We start from the raw sequence: 15319 nt of genomic DNA, 5'->3' as shown, positions 1-15319 counted from the left end.
GCCGCGACAATACCTTTAAGTGTAAGAAAAGGGACAAGTTACAGAGATCAAACTATGTTTATTGCTTGTGTAATGAACTACTTAGGTGTAGAAATGAAAGATTTAAAATTAAATAGAAAGACTGTGAGACAGAAACGCTATGAAACTGTAGCACACAAAGTTATTGAAATACAAGAATTTTATAGAGATGAATTAAGAGGTAAAAAACTTGTTCTCCATTTTGATGGTAAAGTAGTAGAAGAAAAACTGAACCAGAAAATTAACCGTGATCGAATCGCTGTTTCTGTTACAAGCCCAGAATTTAGGCATAAAGATGATCTTCTTTTTTGAGTTGTACAAAGTAAGGCATATACAATTTATATTTTGAAGCAAAAAGTTTTGTAGAGTTTTCTTTGAATGACACAACTTTTCCAAAGGATGATTACAAGCATCTTGTAGAATATCTTGCTTTTTATTTTAACATTAACTCTGATAAGTTAAAAGACTTTAAAATTTATCAGCCCGGTGCCTGTCATGCAGCTCGTTTTATGGCAGATTCCATATATCAATTGGTACTTGAAATTTCATCACCAGTAATTAATTATCTACATGAACAATAAAAAGAAAACGTTTCTAAGATGTGTTTCATAATCGTAATTTTCCATGCACCTATATTTTTGAAGTCTAATCTTGCTGAGCATTCTGTTTTAAATGACTTTAGAGCTTTAAAGAATGGAACTTAAAGGCAGGTAACGCACTGTTGAATAGTATGCAAGCTCATTCTTGATACTAGTCTCCTAAAGCAGTTATTATGGTTTTAGCAGATTCCCGTCTTGATCTTCTAACTAAATCAACTATTTTAGAAACTTTACTTTCATATAAAGTACCTGATATAGAACTTATAAATTTAGAAAAGCCAACAGTTGTTGTTCTTAATGATAACACTCAATTAAAAGACTTGATAGCAAAGGAAAGCTGATTTATTTTTATCAAACTGGATTTAGTTAGTGAGGTTAAGGTTTGGTTATATACCATTCAGGTATATAACCAAACCTTAACCTTTAGAAGATCTTGAATCTTAAAACAACTTGGTTTTTTTTATTAAAAACTTAAGTGTCACAAATGATTGTGCGGAGAGAAATATCGGAATAATTTAGCAATTTGTTGGCTCGTTTTAAAATGAAGAACAACGACAAAATATCCTAATAGTAGTCAGACAACATCGTAAATTAATATTTAAAAATATTTCTCAGAAAGAATTAAACTATCTTTAATAAATATATATTAAAATATGTTAAAAATGAGTTATTCGAATAAAACCCAAGTTCTTTTGAGCTAAATTTTTTTTGGAGAACTTCAAAGGTGAGATAGAACAGCTTTTCACATAGTCGTATTTCAAATTCAAAATAAAGTCAAAAAGTTGAAAAAAATTGTAACCCTAATATATATATATATATATATATATATATATATATATATATATATATATATATATATATATATATATATATATATATATATAAGTGAGGTTAGTATTGCGGTGTAAAATACAAAAACTCTTGTTCGTATGACAGTGCTCAATATTGTCAAATAATAGAGCAATTTATACTTTATGTAATTAAATGAATAAAAATAACTAAATAACGGAACTTAAAGTTTCATGTCCGAAGGCAATCATCATCCGTAAAAACCACGGTATTCACGGTATTCAAAAATTAATTAAGATAGTGAATTGAAGATGGTTGCTTATATATATATATATACGTGTTTTTCCAATTACCCAGTAACTGTAGTTTGAGATTAAAATTAACAAAAAACGCTTTTTACCAACAACAACAACAAAAAAAGAAATTACCAATGATCCCAAATAATTTTCTACTATTAAACTATAAATTTATAACTACTAAACTATAAATTTATCAACTGTTATTTTTATTTCCTTTAAAAAATCACGAAGCGTTGAAAGTTTGTATCAAATTAAGATTTAAACCTTCCCAGAATTACAGAACTAAAAATTCTCACATGGGTATTACAGAATAACATTCCGAGGAAAGTTTTGTAATTAGAGATCTGTGAGAAAAAAAAGCTTTCTATCTCTATAGATCGCGACAGCTTTTTTTGATATTTGCGAAAGATAGCATTAAGAACTGGAGCAAGCTTTAATCTTGGGTACGCTTATACTAATATAAAACGAGAACGCTTTGCAAAAAATGTATTGATTGAAGCTAGTTACAAATACTTTTTAGTCTTTTTCAAACATTGAAAAAAAACTGTCGCAATTTCTGTATCAAGAAGTTTCCTGATGATTTCCTAAATGAAGAAACGCACAGTTAGAGGTAAAATTTAACAAATTGAAAAATGATTTTACTTGATAAGTGATAAATTGATAACACTGTATAAATGATAAACTGATATCATTTTCAAAATTTTAGGAAGGTTGTGAAATAATTTACTCATCTGTTGCATTTATTACATAAGTAATAGGGAAAATAGAGCAAGCTGGCTTTTAACATAACTTCAACAAAAACGTCTGAAAATATGTGGAAGCAAAACTGTATATACAGCTTGTGTTTTAAAATATCAATTGGATTATTTAAATATTAACGAGATTTTATGTGCATAACTTTTTTCTACGCCTCAAAAAAAAAAAAACAACTGAAAACTCATGCAGGCAATGAACCATTATGATAAAACAAAAATACTAACAAAATGTTATTGTTTCATAACTGGCAGATTGTCAAAGACTCAGGATTTCAAAATGCTTGCCATCTTCACCCATTTGTTTAAAGTTATTTGCATGAAACTTAGTATATAATATTTAAGCAAAATAGTCCTAATAAATTGGCTCAAATTTCCAAATAATTAGATAATTCATTTTAATCTATAACTAAAGTTACTACCGTAAAAGAGATGACTTTGGCTCAATTATAAAAAATAGTTTTAACTTTTAAAAACTACTTTGTTCAATTAAGTCTTCTTCCAACTTTAACATAATATTTTGTTTGTTTGTTAGAGTCTATAAAAATTAAAAATATTTATGCTGCAAAATTGCGAGTTGGTTAAAACTGTTGTAAATATTTGAGTAGGGTGTGATGTTATAACTAATAATAAATTTATATAGGATGAGTATTGTACAATAGCTGTCAAGTTTTTAACACATTTCATTAAAAATAACTATGTAAAGGTTATGAGGTGGCTTTGGCCACAACTTGGGGTATCTTTACAAAAAATGTAGTTAATTAATTTTGAATGTTTTATTTTTATTTATTTTTCAGAAAACATTGTCTCTATGTATAATACTATTGATTTAATTTTCAATTTCTATTTTTAGGATAGTATAAAAATAAAAAATCACATTTATAACATAGAAATCATACCAAGAACATATAAAAGTGTTGCTGGGAGTCGTGGGTATATTTCATATGCCCAAGGTTTGACCAATAAATGAAGTAAGAAGTGATAAATTAACGCAAAACGATGTTTCTTCCAATATTAAAAAAATAAACTGAAAGAGTCACATAATAAAAATCCAGGTAGTTGCGCAATGTTTACCAAAATTGAAGACATTTTTTCAAACTATGTTATAACTATGTCTTCTTTCAGATTCCAGACTGTTATAATTTACGCAGTATTTTTAAGAATTATGCAAACTATAAAAAAATGATTATTAGGCAATACGCAGGTAATATACCTCGTGTTGAATGGTTAAAATCATTCCTAAAGAGTAATAAATAAGTAAGTGTTAGATTTGCAAGTAACATTAAAAAGAAAAGGCCACAATTAGGAACCGTTATTACTAATAACTTTTTTGATAATATCACTCCTGAACTGGCAGGGGTTCCACCATCAAATATTTGATGATCCTGTTCTTTTAATAACAAAGCAAGGATCACAATATCCTAAGAAGATACTTAATTCAACAAAGTCTGCTTCTCCTTTGTTGTATTGTAGTAATGCAGAGGGGTATATAATTTTTCCATAAATTGTCTACAAAGCAGATTTGATGTGGATATTGAATCTGCTTTGTAGACAACATATGGAAAATCAATTCAATTCCTTCCAAGTTGAACGTCTATGTATATTCGATGTTCACATTGAATCTACAAAGATATTCGACTTGGACAGAAAATGGACCAAAAGGAGCAGCTTATAATCGCTCAAAGAGTAAGTGGATTTAAACAGATTGAATTATATCTTTATTGTTGCCTAAAATAAAAAAAACTCCTGAAAGACATGTTCTAAGACAATTTGTTATTACATTCAAGTACTTATGTACTGTTTTTGAGTAAAGAAAATAACATCAAATTTATTGCACTTCCTCCTAACTCTACACATATGATGCAGCCATTGGATAATGACCAATGAAAGCTCAGTGTAGAAAAACATAAATTTGGAAGAAAAGTGGGAAAGGATGTAAAGCTCCTTCTTTTCCAAAAGACTAGATTCCATCATTGCTTAATTGTCTTATGAATAATATTGAAGAACCAGTTGAGGTAGCTAATATGCAAACAGCTATAAATATAAATAAGACCAAAAAAAAAAGAGTTTTAAACAGCAATTTATAAGCACTTTTAAACAGCAATTAGTCTATTGGCACTAATAGTTTTATGATTGCACAGATTATATAAATTTTTAGATTTTTTGTGTTTTAGATATTAATTAGGTTATTTTTGTCATTTATAGCTTAAATAAATTTGGAAAGTAGTTTCAAGCTGTCAAAAAAACTAAAGCAACAAAAAAACTAAACTTTGTACTAAAGCGGAAGTAAATTTGAGTTCAAGATGGTTCCAAAGAATATATTCGATACTTATTTGAAAAAAGTGATCAATTATTAAGTATTTTTATTTTTGTTGATTCACCAAATTTTGTTAGAGATAATAAACTATTTATTTGAAAAGACCACTTTAAATTTACAAGGGCGTGAAAAAGCATGTTTTGGAATTTTTTAGTCTGAATAATGCATGTAAGACAAAATTAGAGCTAAAAGAAAACAAAAAATATAGACTGAAAAATTATGATGAATTTATGATGGTATACGGATTTTAAAACAAAACTTAAAAAATAGAAATGAGACTAATAAAATATAAATAAAATGGAACAAAGAAAAAAATAGAAATAAAATAAAAAGAAAAAAGAAAATTGCAATCATTGGCATTAACAGTTATATAGAGTATAAATAATAAATAATATAGAGTTATAAATATGAAGTTCTTAAATATGAAAAAAATTAACAAAACTTCAAAAAAAAAAAGTAAAAAAATATATATATAATCGTCGACCGTTTAAAATAAAAAATTGCATTTTATCTATATAAAAAAATCGCTTATTATTTATCTATATCTATCAATAAAAAAAAATTAGTTGACTTTTCAACAAAATTTGCAATGTTTTTTCTCATTAAAATGAACTTCTTAACGTTAACAGTAATATTCTCGGATTTCAATATGAAATTTTTTAATAATTTTGATCTTAATGTTAATTATGAAAAAGTATTAGGTGCATGCTAGGGTAGATGCATGCTAAGTATGAGAAGGTGACGTGATATGGTCAGTGTTGGAGAGCTGCAAAAATAAAGAACAAGTTGCACTAGAACAATCATCTAATTGCTCTTTTATTATCATACACGAGTTTTCAGGATTTGGAGAAAAATGGCGGGAAAATTTATTTTCTAGAATACTGTCAATATTTCTTCTTTTAACAGAATGGGAATGATTGCTAAGCATTGAAGTAGTTTCTTTTTTTAAGGAGGTATCATTAACTGTGTAGTTCTCTCCAATTATATCAAAGCGGTGCCGAACTCTTGACTTATGAAATGTATCATTTTCTTTATTAGTTTCATAAGGCGACAAAGTTTTTTTAAGAGGTGGAGGCAAAAGAATCGGAGACTTCTTGTATTCTTTAGGATTATGTTGGTCTTGAATTTTTTGATAACTAAAAAATAAAAAAAATCTAATCAATTTATCAAAAATAAACATTTCATTGCAGACAATATGTTGTCTATAACTAATATGCAAATAAAATAGTATATACAAATAAAATAATAGTTTTGAAAAATTAAAAAAAAAAATCATTTATTTATACCTTTATTTCAAAATATAAATTATTAGCACAATGTGTAATAATATATAAATAATATATAACTATAATATATATATATATATATATATATATATATATATATATATATATATATATATATATATATATATATATATATATATATGTATATATATATATATATATATATATGTATATATAACATATATATAAAATATATATACATATATGTATATATATGTATAACATATATATATATATAATGTATATATATACACACACATATATATATGTGTATATATATATATGTGTGTGTGTGTATATATATATATATATATACACATATATATATGTGTGTGTGTGTGTGTGTGTGTGTGTGTGCGTATATATATATATATATATATATATATATATATATATATATATATATATATATATATATATATATATATATACACACACATATATATATATATATATATATATGACCAAAAAGACCTCCTTACTAGTAGAAAAATTAAAAAAAATGTGTTAAAAGACTTCTTTATCAGGAGAAAAATTAAGAAAATGTGCTAGAAGTCTTTCTCACCAAGAGAAAAATAAATAATATTTGTTATAAGACCTGTTGATCCTTTTCTAATTTGACACCCACACCAATAAATCTTTTGATTATTTTCAATAAATAAAAGTTAAAACATACTTGACCACAGTGGCGGATTTACCATATGCGAGGCCATAGGCAAGTTTTCTATTATATTAGTTGAGTTTTTAATTCTTCTGTTCTATTGTGTTTTGGATATTTATTAGAACGTAACGAAGCAAAAAACGCACATAGGTTTTAAATGTACATTAAGTATTTTTGTTATTTTGAAGATGCACTAATAAGACTACTCAAAATGCGATACCATTTATTTTTTTCGCAGATTTTAGGAGGATCGATTACATTGACTTAAAACTTAACCTTTCTGACTTTTAAAGACGCAAACTTATCAATTAAATCAGAACAGTCCAAGGCCCGACTTATTTTATTTTCAATGGAAATTAAAGCTAATGCAGATAAGCGGTCTTGACCCATAGTGGAACGTAAATAGTTTTTTATGAGTTTTAATTAGGAAAATGACCTCTCTGCGCTTGCCACTGAAATAGGGGAAGTTAGTAAAATTCGTAGGGCAATAAATAAATTTGGAAAAATTTCGATTAAAGAATCTTTCGATTCCGCCGAAGCTTCCATTCTTAAAAATGTATTTATTTCCGAGTATAACTCTTCATGGTTCACGTCCGATTCTTCTGTAATAGGATTTCTCAGTGATATTTCTAAATTTTTACAATCATTCAACAATTCATTTGCATCTAAACTTCGCATTTTTTCGGTACGGGTTAAAAAACCTAATATTATGTTGTATGAATCAAGCATTTTGAATCTTTCATTTAAGCTTACTAATGCAACATCAATTATTGCATTAAAAAAATCTACTTTATATTTAGACTTTCCATTTAGAGGTGTATCAGTTCCTTCATATTCAAAAAACCGTCGTTTTCGGCTAAGCCGCACTTGAGGGAATACTGGCTCAGTACCTAATTTTATAGCTATTTCTTCAGATTTTTTAATAATCGCTTCAAATGATTCATCACTTCTGAATGATTCTAAAAAAATTTTCGTAGTTTCCACCAATTTTATCATAATAGAAATATCTGCCGAGGGATTCTGCATAACTTTACTTACTTTGTTAATTTCAAACAATAAATCATGCCAAATTGTAAGTGAAAGTATAAACTGATATGAGGATATCTCATTTGCAAGACCGTTAAAAAAATTGCTACATACATAATAATAGATGTATATGTAAAGTTGAATATTTTATAAAAATACTGTTTATAAAAATACTGTTCGCATACATTATATTGAATTTTAATAAATGAGTTTCGTTGTTTATATTACTTGTACTAAGAAAAAAAAATGCGAGGCCACCTGAGCACGAGACCACCGGCAAATGCCTGCTTTGCCTGTGCTTAAAACCGCCGCTGCTTGACCATCTTTTATACTGCTGAATTTTTTAATCTTGTTCTTGATGAAAAAACAAACAAGTATATTATTTAGTTAAGAAGTTTTACCAGGTTATTTGCGCAACAGCAATGCAGGGTCTCTTTTGTTTCTTTCGCCACAGTTTTATTAATCTTATTTGCAAATTTGCACTACTCTTCTGTGTACGATTATGCAAATCTGACTAAAATGAGATCAATTAGAATTTGTTGCACAAATGCCATTTTGTTTTTAATCTCAATTACACTGAGAAAGAAATTTTGTTTTACCATTGATTATCTAATTTTTGTTTTGATGCTCCATAGATTTAGTTTAATATACTTGCAGAAAGACTGATACTAGTTATCCCTCTAAAGTAGGTTTTTGGCCAGAACAGAGAGATATCAATCTTTGACTATAACTTTAAAATTTTCTATTTTAAAAAAAATAACGTTTGAATTTTAATAAATCTGTTTGACAAACTTTAAATTTAACAAATGTTTGTTTTGAAGTTCTCATCAAATTATTTACGCTCAGATCAGCATAGATTAACATAAAATTTTCAAACAAGTATTATATTTGTATATATTGTATTATTATACTGTATATGTTTGTATATGTATTTATATATTAAATATAAACTAACTATATTTATATATTAAATATAAACAGCATATAATTATATATTAAATATAAACTAAAAGTTTGTAAAGTTTTTAAAACCATTGCCTGTCATTGGATTAACCCCCAAAAATAAATAGTTCATAAAACTTCAGCTTTATACTATTTTTGTAGGCGTTATCTTACAATATTCTACTACTAAAGGTTTGCAGGAAAAACGAAATAAATAAAAGCCATATGATTCATAACGAACTTTTGTTTTAAAAGTTAGAAATAATTTAACTTTAAAATAAGAAAAAAACAACTTGTTTATAAGCGGGAGGTACAGGGTTAGAAAAAACTGAAGGTGTGTTATGTGTAAATTTGTATAAATAAGTTCATAGAAACAGAATAAAACTGTAGAAGATATTATAGCAACAGCATTCGAAATAAAGATAAATAAGAAATTTATGAATTAGGACAAAAGAGCCAGAGGTAGGCTAATGATGAGGACAATAAAATAAAATTAATAAAATGAGTTCTTTTTTGCAATTGACTTGCAATGATCAGTAGAAAAAAAATAATAAAAAATATGTAAAATGTTAAATTTGTTTCTGATCTTGAAATATAAAAATATTTGTTAATAATTATTAACAAATATTTTTATATTTCAAGATCAGAAACAAATTTAACATTTTACATATTTTTTATTATCTTTTTTCATTTCATTAATTATAATTAATGAGTTTGCTGTGGACACCAAGGTGAAGAAATTTTATTTTAAAATGGCAGTTCTTTCTTGACAATCAAAGAAAGAAAATCAGAAAAAAAACGGAAATATAAAGTTGCCCATTAGCAAATTAATGTAACCTAAGCAACACAGAAAACTTAGATAAAAAATGTGTTAGAAGCTTTGGAAGAAGCAAGCTTATGCCATTGAGAGATAAAAAAAATTCAAGGATAATCTTGAGAAAATCAAAATCTGAAAAATTAAAATGAGTGCTAAAATAAAAAACTTCTTCAAAAACTTATTATAAACTTATAGATAACTTTTTAGTATAAAGAACTTTTAGGTTTCATAACTAGAAGTTTTCAAACTGTGCCAGACAACTAATTAAACATTAACTAACAATCAAAATACTTTATTTACCATGATAAGCATGCTCCAGTTTGAGTACTTTTATGTATTTGTGAGTTTCTTGAGTATATTCTCATTAAAGGATCATTGAAGGTTGATTCAGGTTGCTGTAATAACCGCTTTTGTATAAATAACTCATCCACAAGAGTTCTATTAAATAATGTTAATTTATAATAAGTATGCAAAATTGGAAAAAAAATTAATTTTAGTTTTAATATTTTTCATCTCTCTGATTTCTATGAGATTAATACAAAACCAAAGACTACAACTTATATTTTGCCTTTGAATTATAATATCTCAATAATCATTTAGGAGATTTTCTTAAAATTTGGAACCTTAAAAATTGGAACAGGTTTTTGTCTAAGGAATTGAAAAATAACACTCTAGTGATTTGATTATCTCACGAGATACCTCATTTATTTAGTTTTATTTAAAAAAAATTGACTTGCAAATTATTGGTTTTTAAAGCAAAAATTTAGTATTAGTTAGTGACTAGTTAAGAACAGTTAAGTCATAGACTAGGGGAGATACAAGTGGGGGCTTCTGCATAGTAACACCCCGCTGGCTTTTTCCTAAAGTATTAATAATGAAACAATATTTCTAAAACACAAGTTAAAAACAAAATTATGCTTTATTTTTCAAAATATTTTGCTTCTAATTGAAACTTAGAAAATTTAGTAACTTAGAAGCTTTTTGTCTTATTGCTGTTAAACTAATTTCTATTATTTATTTCGTGCTTACCCCTATAAATTAGTTTTGAAATAAACACGTGTTTTGGTGTTTTAAGTAAAGCTTTTTATAACTTTGCTCTTCTTTGCAAAAGTTTTTTTCAACACCATGTCAACATAAAGACAAAAGTTTCTTTCAACACCATGTCAACATAAAGACAAAGGTTTCTTTCAACACCATGTCAACATAAAGACAAAGGTTTCTTTCAACACCATGTCAACATAAAGACAAAGGTATTGTATTTTAGAAAAAACTATTTTCTTTAGATATTTGAATTAACAATAAAAGAAACATGAAATTGAAACTTGTTAATACACTAGTTGGTATAGTGGTTTAAACTGGGGAGTGTTATATTAAAATTAGGCAAAAGTGTTTATTTTTTAAAAGGTTATTCGTTACTTTTTTCTTTTCTCTTAAAAAATGATACCAAAAACTTTAGTGTGTAATTTCTCGTTAGCTGGTAAATAATAAATATATTGAATATGCAAAAATGTTCTCAAGATTTTTTGTCACAAAACTTGATTTTCTAGAAAACAAAGTTTTACTCAACTTTCTTGAAGACAATGACAACAAATTATATGAAATAAGAATCATGTTGTTATAATGATAAATTCTATGAACAAAAAATAACAGTGTTGCAACCATTTTGCAAAACACAAGAAAAGAAAAAAAATTGGTGTAAAAAAAGCATCTACTGTAATTAAAACAGAACTAATATGTGAAAAAAATTTTTTATTGAACTTATTCTAAGTTTAACAACTAAAATATTTAAAATATTTTAATGGTTAAAATTTGGTTTACTTACAAAAACTTGAACATTTTTACAGCAATGTACAAAATGTATATGTAACAGGTTAGAAATTTTGCAGCAATTTTTACAAAAAAGCAGTAGAAACTAATAAAGATTTCAATTCACTGGAGGAATGAAAATTAAAAAGTGAGAAAAAGTTCTATTTTGATGCTTTTATAGAATTGATTGCGATTTAACCAATCAAATTGAAAAGCTTTATAAAACATTAAAATGCTTGCCTTGAAACAAAAATTTGAGAATAATGTAGACAGAGTTGCTTAAATGCATTCATTAACATATAATATTTAAAAAGCATCTTCAAAAACAGAGATGTTAAATTTTAAACAATAAAAAACAAAGATTATAATATAGAAATTTTAAAGTATGAAATCAAACTTCAATAAAGGTTAAACATTAGCAGAAGATTCTATCTTTGCCTGAAAAGAAAAAATTGGACATTTTCAACCAAAACAGTCTAATTAGTAATTAACTTTTATCAAAATTTTTAAGAATGATTTTAAAAAACGAACTTTTGACAGTATCAGGAAAAACCAAAATGTTTGAATAAACTCAAAAGAATTTGCATTTAAAAAAGATTATTCTAATGTCAAGGTGAGCTTGTCAAAGTGTTGCACTTTGAAACCTAAGCAGTGTATTACAAAAAATTCATCAGATAGTCACAATGAATGTGTATTCATAAATCACAAAAATAGAGAATTGTTTGTTATCTTGAAGAAGCTAAATTATGCTGCACTGATTTAAGTGATGCTTTGATATTCAGTAATTAAACAGTTGTTTGGAACAAGAGTATAATAACCATGAGTTAGAAGTAAATTCAATAGCAGAGTAAAACAGAACTTTTACAATCATTGATACTAGATGAAATTAATGATTTCTTATGTAACAACATTGACAAAACTACCCCACATTCATTTATAGAAATCTTAGCCAAAATAATTGGTAATTTTTGCTAAAAATTATGAATATACTGTCTAGTATGAAGTTTAAAGTGATCACTGGAGCAATAGTCAAAATTCTTACAAATATTTCAAAGAGAAAGTTTCTCAAACAGATATCTTTTTGCTTTTACAAATTTTTCAGAGAAAAATTCTCAAACAGATATCTTTTTGCTACTTATTAGGAGATCACAACACAAAACTTGTTTACAAAAAATATGAAGAAATAAATAGATATATCAAAGAAAATCTACCTGATGTAACATTTCAATGTAACAATTTAAAAACGTTATCAATCTTTGTCATTACAGTAAAAACTTTTTGATTTAAATGCTAAATGGTTTTTTTTTGCTACCAGCCATAGTATATGGCATATGTAATTATATATTAAAAAATTAGTATGAGATTTTGTTAGGCCAAAGTAAGTCAAATCTACTATAAGTTATTTTCAAAAGAAGAAATGAAACGAACTCAAGCACAATTAAAAAAAAACAAACTTAAATGATAAAACAGTTTTAACGCAAAGATGTATCATCATTTTTTAGTTCAAAAACAATAAGCTATTCAAAGAAAACCATTGATACAATTATTAAATTATTGACTTCAAAAGACAAAAAGAATAAAGAGATTTTATTAAAATTTAAAAAAATTAGTTATATTGCATGTTTATATGATGGATTTTGTATGTATATATTATACCTGATTTGTATGTATCATACCCAATTTGTATATATCATATCTGATTTGTATGTATATATCATACCTGGTTTGTAATTATCGCACCTGATTTAGATTTTGTATGCATTTATCATACCCGATTTGTATATATGTATCATACCTGATTTGTATGTATATGTCATACCTGATTTGTATATATCATACCTGATTTGTACGTATATATCTGATACTTGATTTGACTAATATGAGCAGTTAGTTATAAAAAAATTATTTAAAGTAAAATTTTACTTTTATTTTTGTAATTTATTTATTTGTTTTACACAATTTGATTAAATATTTGGGAAACAAACTAAAAGTTTAGCTTTTTCAGCATACCTTAGATAAAGCAATGGCATACAATTAAACCTTTTCCTAGAGATGACAGCTTTAATTTTTGCTTTAAAAACTGATAGTTGACAAATCAATAGCTTCGAACAAAATTGAATAAAGAAGATATTGCTCTAGACTATCTAATCCCAGTGTGCTGTTATTAATTCCTCAAGCAAAAATTTGTTTTGTTGTCTTTTCAGATCATACCTAAAATGCTGAATTAGCATTAATTCAACTGACATCAACTCAATTCTTTATAAAACTTTTTCCATTACCATTCATTTTTAATAGATTGCATTTAAAGTAAAAATGAGTCATAAGGATAACAAAAAAATTTTTTTTTTATGATTTAATAAACTTTTATGTACTAAAAATAGAAATTAAAAATTCTTGATTTATAATGATCTATTTAATGGTTGCATGAACTAAAATATTATTTGAAACATTTAAATAATGCAAAACAAATTTTAAATATTATTTAAAATTTGTTTCATTAAAACTAATATTTAATAGCAAATAATATTATCACCTAATTTTTTCTTCAAGTTCAGTGACCTTTTGTTGCAATAAGTCTTTCTCACTATCTTTTTGTTTTAACCTGCCACAAAGAAAATTTTTTATTACTTATGACATAACGCATCCAATATTATTTTACTACTTTTGAGTTGCTGAATAAAAAAGGGAAAAGCTCATGATAAACAAAAGGATTAAAAAACAGGGAAAAATAACTATTAAACATATTATCTAATAAACATTATTTTCTAATAATGTTGGAAAATAATTAGAGTTAGAATTTCAAAAAAGTTTAAAATTTCAAAAGAAAAAAATGAAAACAATAAAAATGTTCAAGTTTAAAAAACACAATAGTTTCTTTTTCAAAAAAAAATACAAAAATTTTAGAATGTTGCTAGCATCTGACAAAAAATTGCCAACCTTATTTCTATGTTTTGACCTCTAACAGTTTAAGGTTGACAGTTTATAAAATGAGGTCAGTTTATAACTGACCTCATTTTTCTAATTCCGTAGGCTCTCTCTCTCTCTCTCTCTCTCTCTCTCTCTCTCTCTCTCTCTCTCTCTCTCTCTCTCTCTCTGTCTCTCTCTCTGTCTCTCTCTCTCTTTCTCTCTCTCTCTCTCTCTCTCTCTCTCTCTCTCTCTCTCTCTCTCTCTATATATATATATATATATATATTTATATATATATATATATATATATATATATATATATATATATATATATATATATATATATATATATATATATATATATATATATGTATATATACGCTACCAACAACAAAAGATCAATTTGAACCATGCATTGATCAAAAAACGACCAGAATGGGCCATAAGACACGGAAAGGTAATTTTGTTGCATGAAATGCTCCAAGTCATACAGCAAAAGCAGTCAAGGAAACGATAGCATCACTTGGCTGATAAGGAGCCAAGTCTGGTGAATACGGCGGGTAAGGTAATTCTACCTCACCCGCCGTATTCATTAGACTTGGCTCCTTCCGACTACCATTTGTTTTCATCGATAGGAAACGCATTGAATGAGCAACACTTCAATTCCTACAAAGAAGTTGAAAAATGGGTCTTCAAATGGTTTGCCTCAAAAATGATCAGTTTTATTGACGTGGTATCCATAAATTGCCACAAAGGTGTATGTATATATATATATATATATATATATATATATATATATATATATATATATATATATATATATATATATATATATAAATATATATATATAGATCTATAGTTTGTTGTCTTTAAGAAGAGCGGAAAGAAAAAAGTGATTCTTACGCTAACACATACGTCACTTTTAATTACTTTTGACTTTCGTCTAACATATGTGTGTTGTCAGAACATTAAAACCATTAATTTAATTACAAATTAATCAATTTTTAAAAAAACCACAAAAACGCAAATTTAATTGACCAGAATGTTTTTAAAAACATTCTGAATGTTTTTAACAATATAAACAATGTTTCTATTTTTAC

At 26.1% G+C, this 15319-nt stretch overlaps 1 protein-coding gene across 2 annotated transcripts in view; it reads right to left on the bottom strand.

Moving 5' to 3' along the window:
• Positions 1-5052: 5052 nt before the first annotated feature.
• Positions 5053-15319, bottom strand: part of LOC101237935 (cyclic AMP-responsive element-binding protein 3-like protein 4) — a 42427-nt gene continuing 32160 nt past the window's right edge. The window contains exons 6-8 of one of the 2 annotated variants that reach the window (XM_065813386.1): positions 13846-13914; positions 9807-9944; positions 5053-5910 (exon numbers count right to left, since the gene is read on the bottom strand). In XM_065813386.1, coding sequence (XP_065669458.1) covers positions 5499-5910; positions 9807-9944; positions 13846-13914 — 619 coding nt within the window. In that variant the 3' untranslated portion in view covers positions 5053-5498. The remainder of the gene's footprint in view (positions 5911-9806; positions 9945-13845; positions 13915-15319) is intronic. The other variant, XM_065813387.1, reaches the window with a different exon arrangement.

This window comes from Hydra vulgaris, chromosome 12 (assembly GCF_038396675.1).
Source record: "Hydra vulgaris chromosome 12, alternate assembly HydraT2T_AEP".
Classification (NCBI taxonomy): Eukaryota; Metazoa; Cnidaria; class Hydrozoa; order Anthoathecata; family Hydridae; genus Hydra; species Hydra vulgaris.
This window is presented reverse-complemented; position numbering and strand designations above follow the sequence as displayed.